We start from the raw sequence: 21,562 nt of genomic DNA, 5'->3' as shown, positions 1-21,562 counted from the left end.
AGGGATACAAACAAGCCAAAAGGCAGAAGCAGCATTATCTCCTCTATTTTAAAAAAAAAAAAAAAAAAACTCAACCCCTCTCCCCCGCAAAAAAAAAACAAAACAAAAACAACCAGGGAAGTAAATTTAAGTGGCGACAACAGACCTGTGCAGAGCAGGAATGAAGCAAGATTTACAGAAAGAAAACTCAAGCAGCCTAGCCAAAGGAGAAATCTCAAAATGCACTCAGGAACAGAGGGTTAGAGTTCAGGAGAGTAAAGGAAGAGGAAATTAAGGGAACAGATGTGACTGCAAGCCAGGGACTAAAAAATTGTTACAGCTTAGAATACTGGGTCCCCAGCTATGAGTACAATTATTTGGTCTGATTAATTTCTTTATTTGAACTGCAAGAAGAAGTAGAAGAGGCATCTCAAAACTTGTTCAGCCTCCTGGATTCATGTGGAAGTCAAAAGACATTTCTTTATTTAATGGGAGTGATTGTTGAAATAAATTTGGTGATAGGAAATTTGAGAAAAAAGTTAGTCGTGATTAAGTATGTAGGAACAGGAGATGTCACCTCACAATGAAAGAGAGCTTAAAGATAGCAGGAAATTAAATACACAGTGATGACTTTGTGAGTTGTTTTTCTTTCTTCCTGTCATAAACCAATTAAGCTACCAAATAACTGTGGCTAATTGGGAGAGAGCTGATTTTTATTCAAAAGTGTATTAGATGGTTAAGATAAGATGCTTCCTAAATCCTTTATTTAGGTTCCTTAGTGCATCAAGAGGTATCCATTTCCTGACTGGAACCAAAAGAGTGAAAAATAAAGACAGCAGCTACAGATGAGGACCTTATGTTCCTGGGCAAACGTCAAATGACATGATTGTAACTGCTTTGTGTCAGCCTGGTCCAATGGCATGGCACATCGTGTGAGTGCCAAGAAAAGGCATGACTCTGGAGCAGAGATATGGAAATGGAAACTTCATTTTATGGGCAAGAAAGTCCCAATTTATTACCTGAAAGTATCAAAGGCTGCATGACACACAGACTCATATAAAGCCAAATCTACTCCTTGATCACCCAAGACATTCACTAAAGTTCTGAGAGTTTTGAGTAAACAATAAAAAATTTCCTAATAGGTTTCTTTGAGGCTACTCCTAATACTGCGAGTGATTAATTTTTTTGGTAAGATTTCAGGTTCCAGAAGGAAGAATACAGAGCAACCGCTATGGATGGGGGAGAGGGGGGTGGGAGACCTACCCCTCAAACCACAATTACAGCAGCTAACTGAAAATAAACTGTGTGCTCCAAAGAAACATAAAGTGGTCTTACTTTCATTAGGCAGGTCCTCCCGATCCAGCTGCTCGTTGGGTGTTGAAGTGTTGCTTCCACTCTCATCCAAAGTGAGAATGAGGGGAACGTCATCATCCATTCTATTTCCTTTCAGGCTCCTCTTCCAAGAACTTTAAATAATGTCTTTTGTAGTTCACCTTTCAAAAACACTTTGTCAAAAATATTCCTCAGAAAGTCCTCCATCAGGTGCATCTTCTAGACTTAAAAATATGTAGAAAGATACACCCATTTCCAGGGGATCTCAGGCCAAAAAGAATCTATCAAGCTGTTTCCAAAGAGTGGTGCAGAACAGTAAATGCACTAACAACATAAGCTTATATCCAGCCACTGGCTATTAAAACAAAAAAACTTTATCTAACTTGAGCTACTTATCCGTAACCACAATACTCATGATCTTAGCTGCAATACTCATGATTTAATTTAGAACAGAAGGAAAATAATTCTAGGTGAATCCCACAATGTTTATTAATAATAAAGAATAGGCAGGAGCTACATATATATAGTTAATATAACACTCTCACACATGGCTTCAAATCCAAAACTATTCTGTTCTTCCATCTCAAAGCTCTGAACTCCAAGGGGGGAATGGGAAAACTGGAGTCCGATGAGTGTGCACGCACACTTTTCCTCTACTACAACACTTGTGAATTCCTAAGAAGAATCCAGAAGTTACCCTAAAAGTGCCTTACTAATGATGCCGCCCCTCAACGTTGTTACGGTTTGTTTCTTTTTTTGAGGCTGCGGGTAAGTCAGTGACGGCTGGGGCTGCGGGAGAGGAAAGGCCGGGTCAGCTCACACAAACAGTAACATGTTCCCAGGACAAAAAGTGCAAATGTGCATTTCCGGGTAGCTGTGCACCAGCAAGACAGCAGCACGGTACGGGGGGTGGGGTGTGCTACTTTGCACCTTGCCGAGGAGAGTCACAGGGATCACCTCCACCGAGCTGACTCCGCACCAGCCCCAGCAACTCCCTCGCGCCCTGCACGCGCCCTGCACGCGCCCTACAGGGCCCCCCCCCCCGTCACACACACACACACACACACACACACCTGGCGGGAGCCCCTCCTCAGCGACGCCCTCCCCGCGCGTCCCCGGCGACCCTTGTGCACTTTTCACGCCGCGCCCAGCCCAAGCGAGCCCCGCGCGTGGGAGCCAAGGTTCACGCCCCCGCCGCCCGGGGAGCCCCGAGCGTCAGCCGGCGAGTCCAGCGACAGAACCGAACCCGCCAAACTACCCCCAGCCGCTGCGACAACTCGCCTCACTCAGCCGCTGACTGAGAGCCGAGCCAAGCCCCGCCCACCGGCACCGCCCATTGGCCACCACCCGTCAGGCTGCCTTCTGATAGCTCCCCCATCCCAGAGAGCCGCCAATCGCCCCTTGGCACCCTCTCTGCCCCGCCCTTCAACTATCGCGGTGCATGGAAGGGGATCCGGGTTTCTCCCTTTTTGTCCTCCCATTGGACGGAGGTCTCGCCCATCAAAGTAGAGGTGAGCGGTGATGTTTTTGATTGGTCAGAAGGCTAGGCACATACTGGAGACCCCGCCTTTCTCTGGAGAAGGAAGGGGCGGGACTAAGCGTGCCTAGCAAGGGCGGCGATTGGTTACGGAGGGGGGAGAGAATCCGTAAGGATCTGTCCCCACCTTCTGTGTTCGGGGTTAAAGGTTAGGGAATGGGTAACATAGCAACAGAGACACGCTGAAAACAGATGGGAAGGGAGGCGGCGGCGGCAGCTTTGATGTGAGCAGAACCTCCCCCGGGAGATGGGGAGCCCGGCCCCCAACCGAAGCCTCTTATCCCCAGCCCGACCCCCCCAGAGACCGGGGAGCCTCCCCCCCGCTCCTTGAGGGACCCCCAGGAGGACAGGGAAGCCCTTTCACCCTTCTCCCGCTTCCCTCTCCAAAGAGACTGGGGAGCCCCTCGCCACAGTCTGATCCCACCCCCAGAGAGGCCAGCGCCCCCCCAAGAGAGACCCACACACAGCCCAACTTGGCCATGTGCTCAGAAAGTCAAGCCCCTGTTCAACCCACCTTCAGAGAGACCAGGGGAGCCTCTTTATCCAGACTCCGAGAGACTGAAGAGCTTCCCCCCATCTCCTAGAAACCAGGGATCCCCACCACCATCCCAGTCTCTTCTCAGGAGCTTTCCCTCCACCTTTCAGCACGGGGAACAAATAGCTCATCACTCTGTCTCAGTGCCACCGAGGCTTAACATACAGCTTCACCTCCAACACAGAGACAGGCTGTCTTAGGTGTAAGGACCCAATATCCTGAATGTGCTTTTAAACCTAGAGACAGCTCCACTATAATGTAACATTCTCAATTTTTACCAAATTATATTGTGTTGCTAATGCTGAAATCAAACTTTTTTTAAGGTAAGTTTTGCAAAAGAAGAGCATGCAGTTGAAGCACTGGGGGGATCTAGATGTTGTTTGATTGAGATGTCCTCTGTGACTCTACCCATATAGAAGATTTTTGCTCCCTTTCACTTTAGAACCCTCAACTTGTAAGTATTTGGCTGAGAACATGGCAACAGAGGTAGCTACCATGCTTCAGTTGCCGTATGAGTCTACTGATTCAAGCAGCAAGTCCTCCGTGGGAAACAGTCAGACTCCAAAAAAGTCAGCGATCAAAACAAGCCCCCTAAAGCTCTTGGATCCAGGTCGTTCAAAACTTACCACTGTTGAGACGAAGAGGATCATATCTGTTTTGGATGAGACCATCTTTAAGATAGAACTGATCAGTCTGATCACTCACATTACTGAATTTCTGGATGGCTTAAGCACTATACTGGGATCTGAGCTCATGGATACCTTTAAGGAGCATGAGCAACTTTCAAACAACATGGAAGCGCTACTTACCCAGCTTCAAAGCAAAGGTCTCCTGAAGCAGGAAGATGGAAGAGGGGACCTTGTAGGAACTGAGGAACAAATCCACCGTCTTCAATTGCATCAGCAAGCTGTAAAAAGCTCTATCAGAAATATTCTGAGACTCTTTCAGGCTGACCCGCTAGCTTCTCAAGCCGTGAGAGATGAGGCCTATGCTAGGGATTTATCAGCTGAAATGTTTATTAAAAACCTTTCAGCGTTCCGGGGATTCTTGTTTGAGAAACTCCTGACTAGTCCCTTAGAAGAACAAGAAAAGATTCAATTCATGGAAGAAATCTCCCTCCGGGATAAGAAAAACACTGAAACCATCGCAGCTTTAGAGACAGAACTTGCAGCGGCAATCCAGAGTCGAGACGATGAGGTACAGTGGTAGTAAGACTAAACATTTCAGGCTAGAGGGGAAGATCATTGAAGGAAAGGCAAGTAAACTAAAATATAATCTGTTGCCTCTCATAAAGTGGAAGTCGCTGAAATATTTCTTAAAACATTTTCTGAATTAGAAATAGATGTTACATTCTAAATATAATTAAAATGAATCACTGCCTATTTAGATAGAGGCTTTCAAACATGGTTCTAGCATGTTTTGATGCCATCTTCATTGGCCAGCTCAATTGCGATTGAAGTTAAAGTGACAGTGAAGTCAAGCATGTTAGTCAATGTGTCTGAACCATTCCATAGCTAAAGGAAGGGCATTGTGCAAATCCATAAGGGAACCAGCGTGTGGCCTGCTGATATGTGGTCTATATCTTCTAATTGGCCACCGTGGCAAAGAAGGAGTCACAAAGGCCCCTCGTAGTCACGGCCATAATGTCAGCTCTCACTGAGAAGCACTAGCACCATTCCCTGTAACTGGATAGTGAAACAGTGACAGGCAGTTCTAAAAAACTGTTTTAAAAAATCCATTTTTAATACTGACTCCACATTCACTATTTAACATATTCATTACAGGCATTTTCTATGGCCTTCATCATAGTATCTCTCTACCTCATGAACATTAATGAACTAAGGCCCACATCCCCAAAGGTATTCAGGTGAAAGTAAACTCTACCGGCAGGAGGCAGCTTCCCCAACTGGCAATTTAAAAAGGCCCTGGGCTCCTGGCAGCGGCCGGAGCCCCGGGCCCTTTAAATCGCCGCCAGAGCCCCGGGGCTCCCAGCCACCACTACCACTACCATGGGGTTCCGGCGGTGATTTAAAGGGCCCGGGTCTCCCGGCTGTTGCTAACGCAGGCAGAGCCTGGGGCCCTTTAAATCACCGCCAGAGCCCCAGGGTAGCGGCAGCAGCCAGGAGACCCAGGGCTCTGGCGGTGATTTAAAGGGCCCAGGGATTTAAAGGCCTCGCCCCTTCTGCCCAATCCGCTGCCCATTCTGGTTGAGCTCCCCCCGCCAATCTTGCTCAGGACCCCAGTCCTGCGTACCGGTAAGTCCCTTAAGTTACTTTGACCCCTGGGTATTCCCCAAAATACCTACAAGAATCTGGCCCTAAGGCTCACAATCTTCTTCTGAGGCAGTATTGTTTCTTCATTTTACAGCTGTGGAAAATGAGGCTCAGATTACACTACAGGTTGGTGGGCAGAGCCAAGACAAGAACCCCGATCTCCTGACTTCCAGTCCATCGTTACCGTATACACAAACTATTCCTTCCTCCCTAATTATTTAACTAGTCATTTCCATTTTCATATGGGATATTGGTAGGGTTGCCAACTTTCTAATCGCACAAAACCAAAAGTCCCTGCCCCAGCCCTGCCCTGCCCACCCCTCCCCAGAGGCCCTGCCCCCACCCCACCCCTTCTCCGAGGCCCCACCCCCACTCACTCCATCCCCCCTCCCTCCGTCGCTCGCTCTCCTCCACCCTCACTCACTTTCACTGGACTGGGGCAGGGAGTTGGGGTGCAGGAGGGGGTGAGGTCTCCAGCTGGGGGTGCAGGCTCCAGGGTAGGGCCAGAAATGTGGGGTTCAGGGTCCAGGAGGGGGCTCCGGGTTGGGGCAGGGGGTTGGAGTATGGGAGGGGGTGAGGGCTCCGGCTGGGGGTGCAGGCTGTGGGGTGGGGCCGGGGATGAGGGATTTGGGATGCAGGAGGGGGCTCCAGACTTGGAGCCGAGAGGTTCGGAGTGCAGGAGCGGGCTCAGGTTCCCAGCCAATTGATGCTGCAGACCCAGTGCTTGGGGTGGGGGCAGTGCACGGAGCTTCCCTGATCAGCCCTGCACCTAGGGGCCATAGGGACATGCCAGCTTCTTCTGGGAGACAGAGGGAGCCTGTCTTAGCCCCTCTGCACCACCAACCACTTTTAACAGCCTGGTCAGCGGTGCTGACCGGAGTCGCCAGAGTCCCGTTTTGACCGGGCATTCCGGTCAAAAACGGATGCCTGGCAACCCTAAGTACCAGTCTATCTTGTAGGCCTTGCATAAACAATGAAAGAAAACTGAAGTAAGGAAACAGATTAGCAATGGACAAAGCATAAGTTCACAAGTGGGCTTGTAAACAACATGTTTCAGAGTAGCAGCCGTGTTAGTCTGTATTCGCAAAAAGAAAAGGAGGACTTGTGGCACCTTAGAGACTAACCAATTTATTTGAGCATGAGCTTTCGTGAGCTACAGCTTATGCTCAGATAAATTGGTTAGTCTCTAAGGTGCTACTAGTCCTCCTTTTCTTTTTGTAAACAACATGTAGTTAGTAGATAAAGACATAGTAAGAAGAGTGATGTGTGATAAGTTTACAGCTAAAAGAAAAGGAGGACTTGTGGCACCTTAGAGACTAACCAATTTATTTGAGCATAAGCTTTCGATGAAGTGAGCTGTAGCTCACGAAAGCTTATGCTCAAATAAATTGGTTAGTCTCTAAGGTGCCACAAGTCCTCCTTTTCTTTTTGCGAATACAGACTAACACGGCTGTTACTCTGAAACCTGTCATTATGTTACAGCTGCAGCTTTGCTTACTAGCAGTTCTGGATCTGTACAGGGGCTGGTTACAAAAATTAGTAAGCCAATTATAAATCATGATGCAATGTCAAATGTAATGCACATTCGTTAGTTTGTTTTCAAATATGTGTATAATGTGATTTATTATTATGTGCTTTGAAGCTGTGGTAAACCTCCATACCTACCCCACTGCATTTGAGCTTGATCACTTCAGCGTAGTGTTGCTGTGTGTCAGTTAAAAAAAACCCTCAGTGATGAGTCCATATTTGAGTTAATTTCTTGGGAACCAAGTGGAAAGGGCCTTGGAGAAAAATCCCAACATTTCTACTAAACTTCTGGAACATATATGTATATTAGTTTGTTTTAATGCTGGGAGCAGTTTCCAAATTACTCCTTTCTGTCCAAAAGACTTCCACAGTGACTATTTAAAACCACAATCTAAATGTCCATTACTGCATTCCAATCAGTGGGTGACAACACACACACACACACACACGTGCATGCCAACCAAAATCACTTCTCTTTCTGCTTGACTTTCCAAATATAAGGTAAATACACAAGCTCTGAGGAAGAACATTGAGCAGCTATTCTAGCCAGGCTGTTTGACATGAGGATGTTCATTATGCAGCACTCATGATTCTCATTGCTCAGAGAAGGGATTAATTAAAAAGTAATTTTAATCTCTTTCTCTTAAAATTAATTAAGAGTACAATAAAAATAGCAATACTCTTGTAGTCTTTAATTAGACCAAAACCAGTTAAGATCCAGCGTAATCTATTAATCCAGCATAATGATCTGACATCCAGTGTAATCTGTTAATAGAGCCTTGCAAAAGTATATCCAACCACTCATCTGGAGTGAGAAATATATTTGTGGGGTAAGTGATAGGTCAGATTTTTCATTATCATCATTGCAGGGAAGCATAGCTGAGTAGCTTTTGGGCTTGAATTGGTACATTTCTGTGATGATTTGATAGGGATCTATTATGAGTAGCACCTAGTTATTTTTCTTTTACAATTTAAGGCTACAATCCTGCAATCGGATCCACGTGCGCAGACCCTGCGTGCATTTAGAGCCCCATTAACTTCAGTGGGGCTCTGCACAAGCCACAAGGTCCACTGGAAATAGTCCAATTGAATGATTGGGGACAAAGTGTACTTAGCAAGGCAGTAGGTCAGGCAAGATAATCATCCTTTTTTTGCACATGGGGGGTATCTACAGAGGAACTGAGGCATCAGGGGATGGGTTCTAATTTTCAAGCTCAGGTCAGGCATGCTGGTAATTCAATACACTCATGATTTTTAAGTGCAGTTTAGCAGTTTGCCCAGTGCTAGCAAGGAAATACATTTCACTTGTCTGTGATGTATTTTCGTCTGTTCTAGACAGCCAATAGGACTAGTTGCCCGGTCTGGCCACAGAACAGGCACAATAAGCCTGATCCCAAGCTCATTGAATTCAGTAGGAGTCTTTCCACTGACTTCAAAGGGCTTTGGATCATGTCCAGCATGGATAGCAGCTGTGCCAGCTTCCCTGTGATGCACAGCCAGTGTTCTTCAGTGCTGCCCATTCACTCCTTGGCCTGTCTGCTAAACTACCAACAAAAGAGTCAGTGAGGGTGGGGATTTCACTCAGCGCTTGTCTACACTAGAAGCACTACAGCGGCGCAGCTGCAGAACATCTGGTGAAGACACTCATTGCCAACCAGAGGGAACTCTCCAACTGGCAAAATAAATCCACCTCTGTGAGAGGTGGTAGTTATGCTTGTCCACACCAGCACTTAGGATGGTGTAATTTACATCGCTCAGGGTTGTGGATTGTTCACGCCCCTGAACAACGTAAGTTAGACTGTAGTAAGCTCTAGTGTAGACTGAGCCTCAGTATTGGCCTAACTCTGCTCCCTTTGAAGTCATTGGGAGTTGCACCAGTAATGATTTCAGAGTTCTGTGCAAATGCAGTGTGCTCGCTGTCACTGGAATGCAGTTACTTATTTTAGGACACTGGTGTCTTTGTAACTAAGCCTTAATTCTCCTGTAGGTTTGATCTGAAAACCCCTTGACCTACCCTGCAGTTCCTTATGGTGCTTCTTTTTCCTGGGTTTAGATTATGAAAAAGAATGCTGCAATCAAGGATCTCAAAAGCCACTTACTTCATCTGGAGAAGTACTCTGAAAGCCACATCCAACGCACCAAGCAGGAAGCAGAGAAACTCCAAAAAGGGGAGCTGCGAAGTTCCCAGGGAAAGTGTGCCAAGATACAGCAAGATATACATCAGCTAAGAGCACAGCTCAATGTTCTCATCATAGACAATAGAGACTCAGAGCTGGCTCTCAGAAAGGTACCAAGGGAGGGGAGTTCTAGAGAAGCAAGCAGACCTGTTAAAGTGCTGTGAGTTCTTCATATTGTCTGCTAACCTTAACCACTTAACTGCTAACAGACATTCCTGGCAGAATGTATCTGCTGTGCTGCTGAGCATATCAGCTATGATCTAACATACCACTGATTTCACTGGAAAGCAGCATCACAGCAACCCACCAGCAAAGGGTCTTATTCGTAGTCACCTATAGCTCCCACCAGACATGTACATACTGGATGCCAGCCTGCCTCTGAAAACACTTTCAATATATAGCACAGGTGAGATAGTGCTCTAGTAGGTTAATGAAGCAGTCAGAATTCATAGTCCCAAAATGTTCCTGCTGGAGAGTGGCAGAATTGTGCAGGAAAAATCTATAGCGTTAAAAAACGTCACCTTTTCTTTTCTAATCAGTTCTCAGTCCAAATGGGCAGAGACCAATTTGCAGGCAGAACACATCTACTTAAAGGATGTTTACGTTATATATCTTCTCTAGGTCTTTCAAAACACTGTACAGTCCAAGGTAGAATAAGGTTTTATAGTGTAGGGGCAGTGTCAAATGAAAGTTTACAAAGCAGTATGAAATCCAAGCAGCCCCATCCATTATTAGGCCTGCGTTGTCATCCAGCTCAAATTCACTGCAGGTCATTTCTCTGCTTTCTGTTAAAAGCTGCTCAGCTCAATCAATTATACATGCTGAGAGAGTAGGGGAAGACAAAGAACACACTTTCTCACCACTGAAGTCTCCTTTCCCTTCCTATGTGCTCTATTCTCCTATGACCAATGTTTTAATTGGATTGAGGAATTCATGTGTGAAGAACTTGGACCAGTCATAGGCCAGTCCACCTCACATGAAGGCAGGAGCTGGTCATCAGGGCCTGTCAAAAACCTGGCTCTTATCCCATCCATCAGAAGAGGTGGTGGTCAAATAGGGAACTGGGTCTCTCAACAGTGACTGGGTAAGCTTAACTGTGTGAAATTCTCTGCCCTGTAATATACAGGAGGTCAGACTAGATAATCTTCTGGCCTTAAAATCTGAGCGGTTCTACAGAGTGCAGGTACCATCAGCTTGAAGGAAACCGTTCAGTAACTCTCTAGGATTCCACCAAACAGTGAGGTTAAGTCATTTTTAGCTCATTTTCCAACAGTCCAAAATATTTCTGTATTTTAACCGCACCCATCATTATAGTCAGTATAGTCTCTCTGTGCTGCAACTGAATCCCAGCCATTTGCTGTAGACCAAGCATGCCCATATTCTATAGGTGAATGATGTCTGCTCTCCATTAGAGGCCCAGAGTCAAAGACATCTTGGACTGAAGAACCTTTCCAAAAGGAGCAGGCATCACAAGCATACTAGCTGCTGGGATTCAAATGAACAGCTCCTTTCATCCCAGCATACTGCATGTTATATTTCTATATTCAGCTGCCTGTAAATGTCATTTTTTCCTGTGTCATTTATTTTAGAAGAAATACAAAGTGGAGATGGAAATCGAGAACTGGATCCAGAAATATGATGCTGACATGGGAGAAAAACAGGTACTCTCAGTCGTCAAGACAGTTGGTTCTTCTTCGAGAGGGCTTGTCCATGTGGATCCCATGCAAGGGGTGCATGTGATGTACCCAGACAAGCCATTTCAAAGAAGAACCACAGTTACTATCAGGCAAGTAACCATTTTTCTGCCCTGCTTTTGTGTTCAGCTGCTCTCTGCTGTATAGGCATTGTTGAGAAGGGTCATGTCAGCTGCAAAATCCTATCCTGTTCTAGCACTGGATGATTGTTTCCTCAGTGTGTTGGATGGAATTGTTATGTTTGTTTCCTCAGCCCTACTGGCTCCACCTAGTGTACAAACCAAGTGCTCTTTCCACATCTCTACTAACTTGTTAGTCAAGTAGTTCAGAGTCTGGAGAGTGACAGCAAATCCATCGTCTATCTTCCATATTAAGCTTAACAGTCTTAGAATCACGTCCACACTGCCTAACTCCTCCCAGAATCCACTATTTCCTCTCATGTTCCTGGCATTTTAGTGGATGTTTGCTTCATTATCCAGATCAAGACAGGGTGCTTGGTTAACAGCAAAGCAAGGGCCTAAGGAGAGGGACCTGGAAAATTGTTGCTGATTGGCCTTAATAGTAGGTCCCTGCCTTGTCAACCTTGTAATCGGAAGCAGAAATGAGCTCAGAACATGATGGCTTGTGGCACCAAGCCCTGCTGGTTCCTGGCTGCTCATGAAGCCATCATCATGAGAGCAGAGGCAGAATTTGATAAATTGGGGTTGGCAGGTCTGACACACAAATGTTGCTGATTCCCCTTACCCTGTCATGCAAGCAGGCTATCTCCATACTGCTTATTTTCATCCCTACAGATGGGTTATAATGACAATAAACCACCATCATCCAGATGATTGTGTTTATACCATAGATAAAAAGTTGCTTAATAAGTTGAGAGTATTGTTGCCTGGCCTGCAAGGCAATGGATGGTAACAATTGGAACCATGCCTGCAGTTTTTAAAGAAGCTTAAAGGAATTGGGAACCCAGCTCCCACTGGAGTTGGGCACCTCCTTTTAGACCTCTTTGAAAATTCCATCCCAAGAGATGAAAAGAATAAGGGCTGCAAGTGACCCTGCACGCATTTATGATGGATGAAACAATCCCTATTCGTATAGGGTCTGTAAAGCTCTTTGGAACCCTTCTGGAAAAATGCTACCTATACTAAATGTAGGGTGATATTATGAATGTCATTTATAAGTCTGGTGTTTGCTGTCCTACCAGACTGAGTATGAGGAAGTCGATGCTGTCTATACTGAAGAGAAGGCCCAGCTTGCTGAGCTGAAGAAGAAGTATGCTGTGCTTGAACAAGAGTATTCCCAGATCAAGGAGGAGAGGAGGCTATCCCAAGAGAAGAAGGAAAGAGCTGAGAGGGAACTGGCTATCATGGTCCGTGCTGCCATCCACATTCAGGCCTTCTGGAAGGGCTACTTGGTCAGGTCACTGTTAAAGTCAAAGAGAAAGAAGAAGGGAAAAGGCAAGAAGAGCAAGAAATAAATTAGTTCCATCCTTTCCCCTTGCTCTCTCTTCCCAGCATTGTAGACATTTCTCTTTGGACCTCAGCTATCTAGGGTGTCTTCACTTCAACCAGACAAACAACCTCTCCAGGATGTCTATGGTTTGTATATACACAAATCTGGCATGTAAAAATGATTCTGTCATAAATAAATGTCAGCCAACATGTTAGACTTCCAGGTGGGATATTTTAATTGCTTTTGGTCTGAATTTAAGAGAAGAAGGATGATCTTGTAGTTAAGGCACTGGACTGGGAGCTGGGACTCCTGGGTTCCATCCCCAGCTCTACCACACATGCACTGTGCAACCTTGTACAAGTCACTTAGGGCCCACTCCAGTTCCTCCTGAGGTTAATGGCAAAATTCTCACTGACCCCAGCACCACTCCCAGTACAGACCCCAGCAATGGTCCCATGTGACATATCCAAAGTACAATCTAGACTAGGTAGTAGCTGTGTCACCTCTGCCCTCTAACTTGTGGTGTCCTTTAGCCCTGGTCTACACTGGGGGTGGGGGGGAAATCGATCTAAGTTACGCAACTTCAGCTACTTGAATAACATAGCTGAAGTCGACGTACTTAGACCTACTCACCGGGATGTCTTCACTACGGTGAGTCGACTGCTGCTGCTCCCCAGTCAACTCTGCCTTTGCCTCTTGCGGCGCTGGAGTACAGGAGTTGACGGGAGAGCAGTCGGGGGTCGATTTATTGCGTCTAGACTAGATGCAATAAATCGATCCCCGCTGGATCAATCGCTACCTGCCGATCCGGCGGGTCGTGTTACACTGCTTTGCTATTGTTGCCTGCACTCCTGGATTGCTCACACACCCCTTCTAGCATGTAAGTCACTCCCAGCTATGTGTGTGTGCAATTGCAGCCTGCCAGTCACACTCAGGCTTTCACTAGCCAGAATTGCACTGCAGGGTGACCCCAGCATGCTCCCAGTCTCAGACTTTGCCCAGAACTGTACGTCTTATACTGCCCAGCCCTCGCCTGGACAATACAAGCTCCTATAAAGTCTGTCATTTTATTAACAGAAATTGTATGCACAAATCTTGTTACCACAGGTGGAATTCTCCAAGCACACTGATTTAGGATAAACCAGTAAAACAAGTTTATTAACTATAAAGAGAGATTTTAAGTGAACACAAGTAATGCGGCATAAAAGTCAGGAATGGTTACAAGAAAAAGAGGAAGTTACTCACTTTCTGCAGTAATGATGGCTCTGCGAGATGAGTGTCCCTATGGGTAGGTGTATCTGCACCCCTGCACCTCTACTGGGAGATTTTAGTCTCCGTTCAGCCCCCACGTGCACCCTCGCTCCCTTGTAGTTTGCCTCAAGGCTATCTAGCGCAGGGGCTGTCAACCTTTTTCTTTCTGAGGCACCCCCCAACATGCTGTTAAAATCTCCATGGCCCAGCCAGGTGAGGAGGGAGACTCAGGGCTCTATGTCGGGGAGGGGGGGACCCTTGGGCATAGGAGTAGTTTGACTTCTATTTCGGGGGGAGCAGAGGCCAGTGGAGCCCAGGCCAGCTCCTGTTAGGGTTCCCTCTCCACTTTGAACTTTGGGATACAGATCTGGGGACCCACATGAAAGACCCCCCTGAGCTTATTTTGACCAGCTTAGGTTAAAAACTTTCCCAAGGCACAAATCCATCCTTGTTTTTGGATGGGTACTGCTGCCACCACCAAGTGAGTTAGACAAAGATTTAGGAAAAGGACCACTTGGAGTTTTTGTTTCCCTAAAATATCCCCCCAAGCCCCTTCAGCCCCTTTCCTGGGGAGACTTGAGACTAATTTACCAACCAAATAGGTAAACCAGGTGAGCACAGACCAGACCCTTGGGTTTTTAGGACACTAAAAACCAATTAGATTTTTAAAAAACAGAACTTTATTATAAAGAAAAAGAAGTAAAAAAGCACGTTTGTAAAATTAGAATGGAAGGTAACTTTACAGGGTAATTAGATTTAAAACACAGAGGATTTCCCTCTTGGCAAAACTTTAAAGTTACAAAAAACAGGGATAAATGTCCCTTTTAGCACAGGGAAAATTTACAAGCTAAAACAAATGATAATTTAACACTTTTTTTTTTATTACTTACAATTTGTAATTTTAGATGCTTAGTTTAGGTATGGCTTTAGGAGATGTATTTTTCCTGCCCTGGTTCCTCACTGAGAGAGAACACAGAGAAACACAAAACAAAAACCTTCCCCCACAGATTGGAAAGTATCTTCTCCCCTTATTGGTTTTTTTGGTTAGGTGCCAACCAGGTTATTTAAGCTTCTTAACCCCTTTATAGGTAAAGGAGGGATTTTATGCGACCCTTAGCTGTATGTTTTTGACACGCCCCCCCAAATCATAAACAGTGCTGGACAGCCTGCTCCACACTGGCTGTGATTTCTTTCTGGAGCTTTAGGAGAAAACAGAATTAATAAAACACATGCACCTTTAGATATACTACTGATTATATAAAAACTAACAATATTTTTTACATTTTAAGGACGATTTTAACCAGTTGATTCCGAGAAACTTTTATGGGAGAGGGCATTAAGCCACTTTGTTAGAAGCTTCTGAAATGTGTTGTATTTTAAAATTAAAATTTTGAAGAGCTAAACTCCACCAAAGAAGTTTTTTGTTATTGTTCTTGACGGTACGAAGCCACTTTAGCACAGCATGGTCGGTTTGTAGGTGGAAATGCCACCCCCAAACGTATGGGCATAGCTTTTTTAGCACATACACAATGGCGTAGCATTTCTTTTTGCTGATTGACCAGTGGCTTTTCCTCTTAGACAGTTTTTTTTGCTGAGAAACACAGCAGGATGGAATTCTTGATTCGGTCCTTTCTGCATTAAAACTGCTTCCATACCATGCTCGGACGCATTTGTGGTTACTAGGAAGGGTTTGTTAAAGTCTGGGGCCCTTAGCACTGGGTCAGACATGAGTGTTGCTTTAAGCTGGTTAAAGGCCTTCTGACACTGTTTAGTCCACTGCACTGCATTTGGCTGTTTTTGGTTTTTTTTGGTTAGGTTTGTCAGTGGGGTGGTGATTTGGCTGTAGTGCGGTACAAATCACCTGTAATATTTGGCCAAGCCTAAGAAGGATTGGACCCGTTTCTTTGACTTTGGGACAAGCCACTTTTGGATAGCATTTACTTTGGTCTGTAGGGGGATAGATAGTTTTTTGACCCACCTGGTGTTCAAGATAAGTTACTTTGTTTAGGCCTATTTGGCACTTTTTAGCCTTAACAGTTAGTCCTGCCTTCCTTGTGCACGTAAAGACTTTTTTTAGATGCTTCAGGTGTTTTGTCCATGAATTACAAAAGATGGCCACATCATTAAGGTAGGCAACTGCAGATTTTTCCAATTCCACTAGGAGACTATTTACCAGTTTTTGGAAAGTGGAGGGTGCATTTTGCAGCCCAAAAGGGAGCACATTAAATTTATACAGCCCTACATGGGTGAGGAAGGCTGACCTTATCTTGGCAGATTTATTCAGCAGTACTTGCCAGTACCCCTTGGTTAAGTTTAAGGTAGAGATGAACTGGGCACGTCCCAGTTTCTCCAATAGCTCATCTGTGCGTGGCATTGGATAGTTGTTTGGGTGAGTTACATCATTCAGCTTACAGTAGTCCACACAAAAGCGTATCTCTCCATTTGGTTGGTAACTAGAACCACTGGAGATGCCCATGCACTGTTAGAGGGGAGGATTACACCCAGCTGTAGCATGTCATGGATCTCCAGTTCTATAGCAGTTTTGGCTTGAGGAGACACCCAGTAAGGTTTTGCTCTAATTGGGCAAGCATTACCTGTGTCAATGGAGTGGTATGCCTATTTGATCCGTTCTGGGGTGGCTGAGAACATCGGCGCGAAGCTAGTGCACAGCTTCATGATTTGCTGTTGCTGCATACGTTCAAGGGTTATGGAGAGGTTTACCTCTTCCACGCCACCATTACTATTTTCTTTGTAGTAGACACCTTCAGGCCACTCAGTGTCATCTCCTCCCTTGGCTGTACACTAACAAATTCTCTGGAATAAAAGGGCTTTAGAGAATTAACATGGTACACTTTAGGCTTTAGGTTTGAGGTGGGGGATGCTATGAGATAGTTAACAGCTTCCGGGTGCTCTTGGACCGTGAATGGCCCTTCCCATGACGCTTCCATTTTATGGGCCTGGAGTGCCTTCAAGACCATGACCTAGTTCCCTACTTTGACGGAATGCTTTCTGGCATGTTTATCATACCAGGCTTTTTGCTCTTTTTGAACATTTTTTAGGTTTTCTTTAGCAAGAATTAAAGAGGTTTGGAGGGTGTTTTGTAGGTTGTTTACAAAGTCCAGAATGTTAGTTCCTGGAGAAGGCGTAAACCCCTCACATTGCTGTTTCACCAACTGTAATGGCCCCTTAACCTCGTGGCCATACACAAGTTCAAACGGTGAAAACCCTAAACTGGGATGTGGTACAGCTTTGTAGGCAAAGAGCAACTGCTGCAACACTAGGTCCCAATTATTGGAGTGCTTATTTACAAATTTATGTATCATGGCCCCCGAAGTTTCATTAAACTTCTTCACCAGGCCATTTATTTCATGGTGGTAAGGGGTGGCAACCAAGTGGTTCACCCCATGAGCTTCCCACAGGCTTTTTATGGTCCCTGCCAGGAAATTAGTTTCCGAATTTGTAAGGATGTCAGAGGGCCAACCTACCCTGGCAAAAATGTCTGTTAATGCCTGGCACACACTTTTAGCCCTGGTGTTGCTTAGAGCTACTGCTTCCGGCCATCGGGTGGCAAAATCCATGAAAGTCAGTATGTACTGCTTTCCTCTGGGTGTCTTTTTTGGAAAAGGACCCAAAATATCCACAGCTACTTGCTGAAAGGGAACCTCAATGATGCAGAGTGGCTGGAGAGGGGCTTTGACGTGGTTTTGGTTTTTTTTTCACTTTTTGGCAAACCTCACAAGACCAGACATAAGTAGAAATGTCCTTGCCCATTCCCTCCCAGTGGAATGAAGCCCCCACAACGGTCTTTGGTCCTGTTCACCCCAGCATGGCCACTAGGATGATCGTGGGCTAAGCTCAAGAGCTTGGCCCGATACTTAGTTGGAACTACTACCTGTCTTTGAGGATGCCAGTCCTCCTCTTGACCACCAGAGAGAGTTTCCTTGAATAAAAGTCCTCTTTCTACAACAAACCTGGATCGATTAGAAGAGCTGAGAGGTGGTGGGTTGCTCCGTGTCGCCGTCCAAGCTCACTGGAGGCTTTTACCTGCTTTCTGCTCAGCCTGGAACTGTTCCCTTGATTCTGGAGACATCAGTTCCTCATTGGATTGTGGACATGGGCTTGGTTCCTTTGGAAGTGACGCAGGGGATGGGGCTGTTTTCATTGACTGTGAACCTCTCTCCGCGGGTGCACTATGTTGTGTTTCATGTCACCTTCCCCACAGCTTGAATGAACTTTGCTTTGGGTGTGTGTGTGGGGGTGACCTTCAGAAGAATCCATTTTCAAGGTTCACTGGACTATAAAGAGAGGGGAAGAGAAACATAAGACTGTAGTTTTGTTAAGTCAGCCTCTAGAAAGCATTTTATTTGCTTGTGCCCATTTCTAACTCTTTTTTGAACTCACTTAAAATCCTATCCTTTTTGTTAATAAACTCGTTTTACTTTTAATCTAAACCAACCCAATGCTCTGTTTGATTGAAAGTGAATGTTCACTCCAGTTGATGTGGCAAGCTGCTGGGTACAGTATCTTTAAAGGAACAAACAAACCTTAATCTCTCTCTCTGGTCCAGGAGATGGTTGGACATTGCAGAGTCCATGGTTTGGGGAAAATCTGGGACTCAGAGTGTGTTGGCGTCATCTTGCCAGGTGTAACCAGTGTGTGGCCGGCGGGAAACAAGCAGGCATGTACTGGAATGAGAATTGTTGAATCAGAGCTGCTTAGCTCACAGACACTCAATGCAGGCTTGTGTCTGGCTGGGAACATCCAGACAAAGGCCGCTACAGCGACTGAGCCTTCCGAGGCACTTAGGGTTACAGGCCAGGCAGTGACAACTCCTCACTGGTCGGTATTACACCCCAGAAAGCGACAATAACTCATTTTTAAAAAGTCAATGGAGCAGGGGAACTGGATGCTGGGTCTCCCACATCAGTGTGCTAGCCCCCACGCTGTAAGGTTATTCTTGTGTTTGTGCACTCTCACACTCTCTCCTCCTTTCTCTCCTAATGACTTTAATTATTTAGCCACAGAGGACTACTTCAAAAGGAGAGACTAAGGGGTCCCTGCTTCAGAATATCCCATTCTCTGTCATTGCTGATTTTTAAATTGAGATTGGATGTTTTTCTACAAGTTATGCTCTTGCTCAAACAGGAATTAATTCAGGGAAATTCTGTGGTCTGGTGTTATGTAGAAGTTCAGACTAGGTGATCAATGGTCCCTTCTGGCCTTCTAATAAATGAGTCTATGGAAAAAACAAATCCCCCACATAGCCATATTCCCAGAGAAACTGACTGCCCACAGCCCATCCCACCTGCAGCATCCCTTCCACAGAGACACTGATGTTATATCCCTAACTCACCACAGGATGGCAGGGTCTGTGCACCTCTTGCATGTGTCTAACCCCTACAGGGCAGCAGCAGTGTCTGTAGGGTTTTATGTCATGGCTCAAAGCTCTGTGTGTGTGTGTTGCACAGTTCTATCCATGTGAGAATGCCACTGGACGGGGTGCAATTGGTTGATGGACCACTGGAAAGGCCACTGATTCATGTGCAAGGGACCAGTCTCAGATCCAGTCTCTCAGAAGTGATTTTAAAAAAACCAAAACGGATGCCCTCTTCCCAGCTTTTTTCCTTTCAAATTTTACACAGCCCCATGATGACTTCTATTGTATAGTGGCTTGGCTGGTCTCGTGGCAAAGCTTCCTGTTTTGTTTACAATACTCCCAGATTCCCATCCCAGCTCAGCTCTTACGGACACGTTCCGTAACCTCTTGTGTATGTATATATAGAGAGAGAGACGCCATGATTTATTTAGTTCTTCCTGTTATAACCAGCAAAAGGCTGGGTGAGAAGTAACCGCCTCTACTATTTTAAGACTACAGATTCCTGCCCCTGCCTTTTTGCATGTTTCAAGGTGGTGTGACCCTCTAAAGAGGCAAACTGGGGTTGCTGGAGTGCTAGTCTTAGCTTCAGTGTTCCTCACTCTCCTGTCCTGACACCCTGTTGAGCCTAGACTCCCTTAATGGTTCTCTCTGGGGCCTCTGTTTTTAGGTTCTTCTGTGTTTTACTGCATGTTCTGTATAGCTTTTTGTCTGTTCTGGCCGGGATGAAGGGGTTGTTTTTCTGTTTCCCTTTTCACAGGGGTGTTCTGTGATCTGTTGGATCTTCATCTGATCCCACACTACCACCAGATAGTGATTACAGAGACCTAGGAAGCCAGGACATCATGGTTTGAGTGAATGTCTTTATTTCCTGTTTACACAGGCACATCTCCTTGTACTGTGCCTCCTAGTGGCCCGCCTAATAGTGACTCTCAAAACTAACACCACACTTCTCACATATCCAATCATGGCTTGAGTGTCTGGTGGCTGGTGTCAGAGTGGTATGGTTCTTGTTCTGTATGCAAGAGGTCAAAGATTTAATTTGCTGTGGAAGTGGAGAGGGCGTTTGCTCTATTGGGATGTGTAAATGGGTGGTTAGTGTGTCTATGGAGGAATCCCTTACTGTGGGTGTTGTACGAGTAGGGGATTCCCTGATGTACATGGTCTGTGTGCACTACCCCGAGCTAGGGATACCATTGACTAGTGGGAACATTTGCTGTTTGCAAAGTTGTATGTAACCATAGGTTCAAATTCCCTTTCCTCCACCTCTTGCAGAATTGGTAAAAAGGTTCTTCTCTTTACATTTAAGTACCACATCAGGAGTTACGGTTCTTCCCATGTGGCAGCAGATGCAGCATGTGCAGTGACTTGGTTGGTCTTGTGAAAAGCTTCCTGTTTTATGTGCAAATGGTTGCTTGACCCACTAGCCTCTTGCAGATGTGGTAAAAATGATGTTTTAGCATCTCAATAAAAGATCCCATATATCAGGGGATACAATGAACCCCTATATGAAAGGGGAATAAATAAACCTGTATATCATTGGGAAGTAATAAAAGCCATATATCAATGAAAAAAAAACCTATATCCAGAAGGAGTCAAATCAATCCATATATCAAGAGGAATTAAAAAAAAACCCACATTTCAGGGGATTATAAAAAATCCATAGAGCAGGAGATAGTAAGACCTCCCCCCAAAAATCCAAACAACCCCCCTCCATATGATTAAAATAATCTCATGTATTAAGGGCAACTGGAAAATGTCATACATCAGGGAAAGCAACAAAATCCTGGTATCTAAAGTGGGAGTAGGGGGGGAAAACACATATTTGAGGCATTAAAAACAATCAATAGATCTGTGGAGAGGGATGAAAAATACAATATATGGGGGAAGCAGTAAAAAACAAAAAACATGAAACCCTATTTCTGGAGGGAGGGATGGGTGGGGTGCACATGAGGTACCTGGCAGCCCACCCTCATGCGTGCCACTCCCTAGCACCCCATCCTGACTGCACTCAAAACCCTTGCACCCCACATGAATGGTATCCCACATCCACGACAGCTGCCAGGGCTATAGTAACCCTAAGTCTGCCCCCAGCATTGCGTCACGTATTGATATCATACAATTCTCGCACCATGAGAAGATACAAGTATCCAACAGCAGCAAAGAGGTTAAGCAAGAGAAGTTCACTGCCCTTCTTCACTCTGACATCACAGCCAAAGGCCTCCTGTCAGCCCCCACAGAGTTTATGCAGTAAAGCCCTTTGAAAGGTGCATGAAGTTCTTTAGCAATCAAGAGTGACCATAAAGGTAGGGGCTGCTGTAGCAGCAGCTAAATGAAAGTGGGTGGGATGTGGGAGAATTCCTGCTGCCCTGGCGTTTTGAGCTACTTTATTAAGACTGCATGCAGCCCAAGAGAACTGACTGTACTCCCTGCT

General features: G+C 45.5%; 2 protein-coding genes across 8 annotated transcripts in view; one reads left to right on the top strand and one right to left on the bottom strand.

The window, feature by feature from the left end:
- The window catches only part of TPCN1 (two pore segment channel 1), a 69,785-nt gene extending 67,199 nt beyond the window's left edge, over positions 1-2,586 (bottom strand). For 2 of the 4 annotated variants that reach the window (XM_073312387.2, XM_073312389.2), the window contains exon 1: positions 1,315-2,369. In XM_073312387.2, coding sequence (XP_073168488.1) covers positions 1,315-1,414 — 100 coding nt within the window. In that variant the 5' untranslated portion in view covers positions 1,415-2,369. The other 2 variants (XM_073312388.2, XR_012155006.2) reach the window with 2 other exon arrangements.
- A 306-nt stretch (positions 2,587-2,892) lies between these two features.
- Positions 2,893-15,209, top strand: DRC10 (dynein regulatory complex subunit 10). Of its 4 annotated transcripts, none has more exons than XM_073312403.1 (5): positions 2,893-3,072; positions 3,826-4,580; positions 9,237-9,470; positions 10,950-11,021; positions 12,256-15,209. In XM_073312403.1, the coding sequence occupies exons 2-5, from the start codon at positions 3,858-3,860 to the stop codon at positions 12,526-12,528; spliced, it is 1,302 nt and encodes a 433-aa protein (XP_073168504.1). In that variant the 5' UTR covers positions 2,893-3,072; positions 3,826-3,857; the 3' UTR covers positions 12,529-15,209. The 4 variants fall into 4 exon arrangements, with proteins under 4 accessions (XP_073168504.1, XP_073168500.1, XP_073168503.1 ...); XM_073312399.1 differs by having other exon boundaries at positions 3,707-4,580; XM_073312402.1 differs by having other exon boundaries at positions 2,893-3,706.
- The last annotated feature ends 6,353 nt before the right edge of the window (positions 15,210-21,562 follow it).

Source organism: Lepidochelys kempii, chromosome 15 (genome assembly GCF_965140285.1).
Source record: "Lepidochelys kempii isolate rLepKem1 chromosome 15, rLepKem1.hap1, whole genome shotgun sequence".
NCBI classification, from domain to species: domain Eukaryota; kingdom Metazoa; phylum Chordata; order Testudines; family Cheloniidae; genus Lepidochelys; species Lepidochelys kempii.
This window is presented reverse-complemented; position numbering and strand designations above follow the sequence as displayed.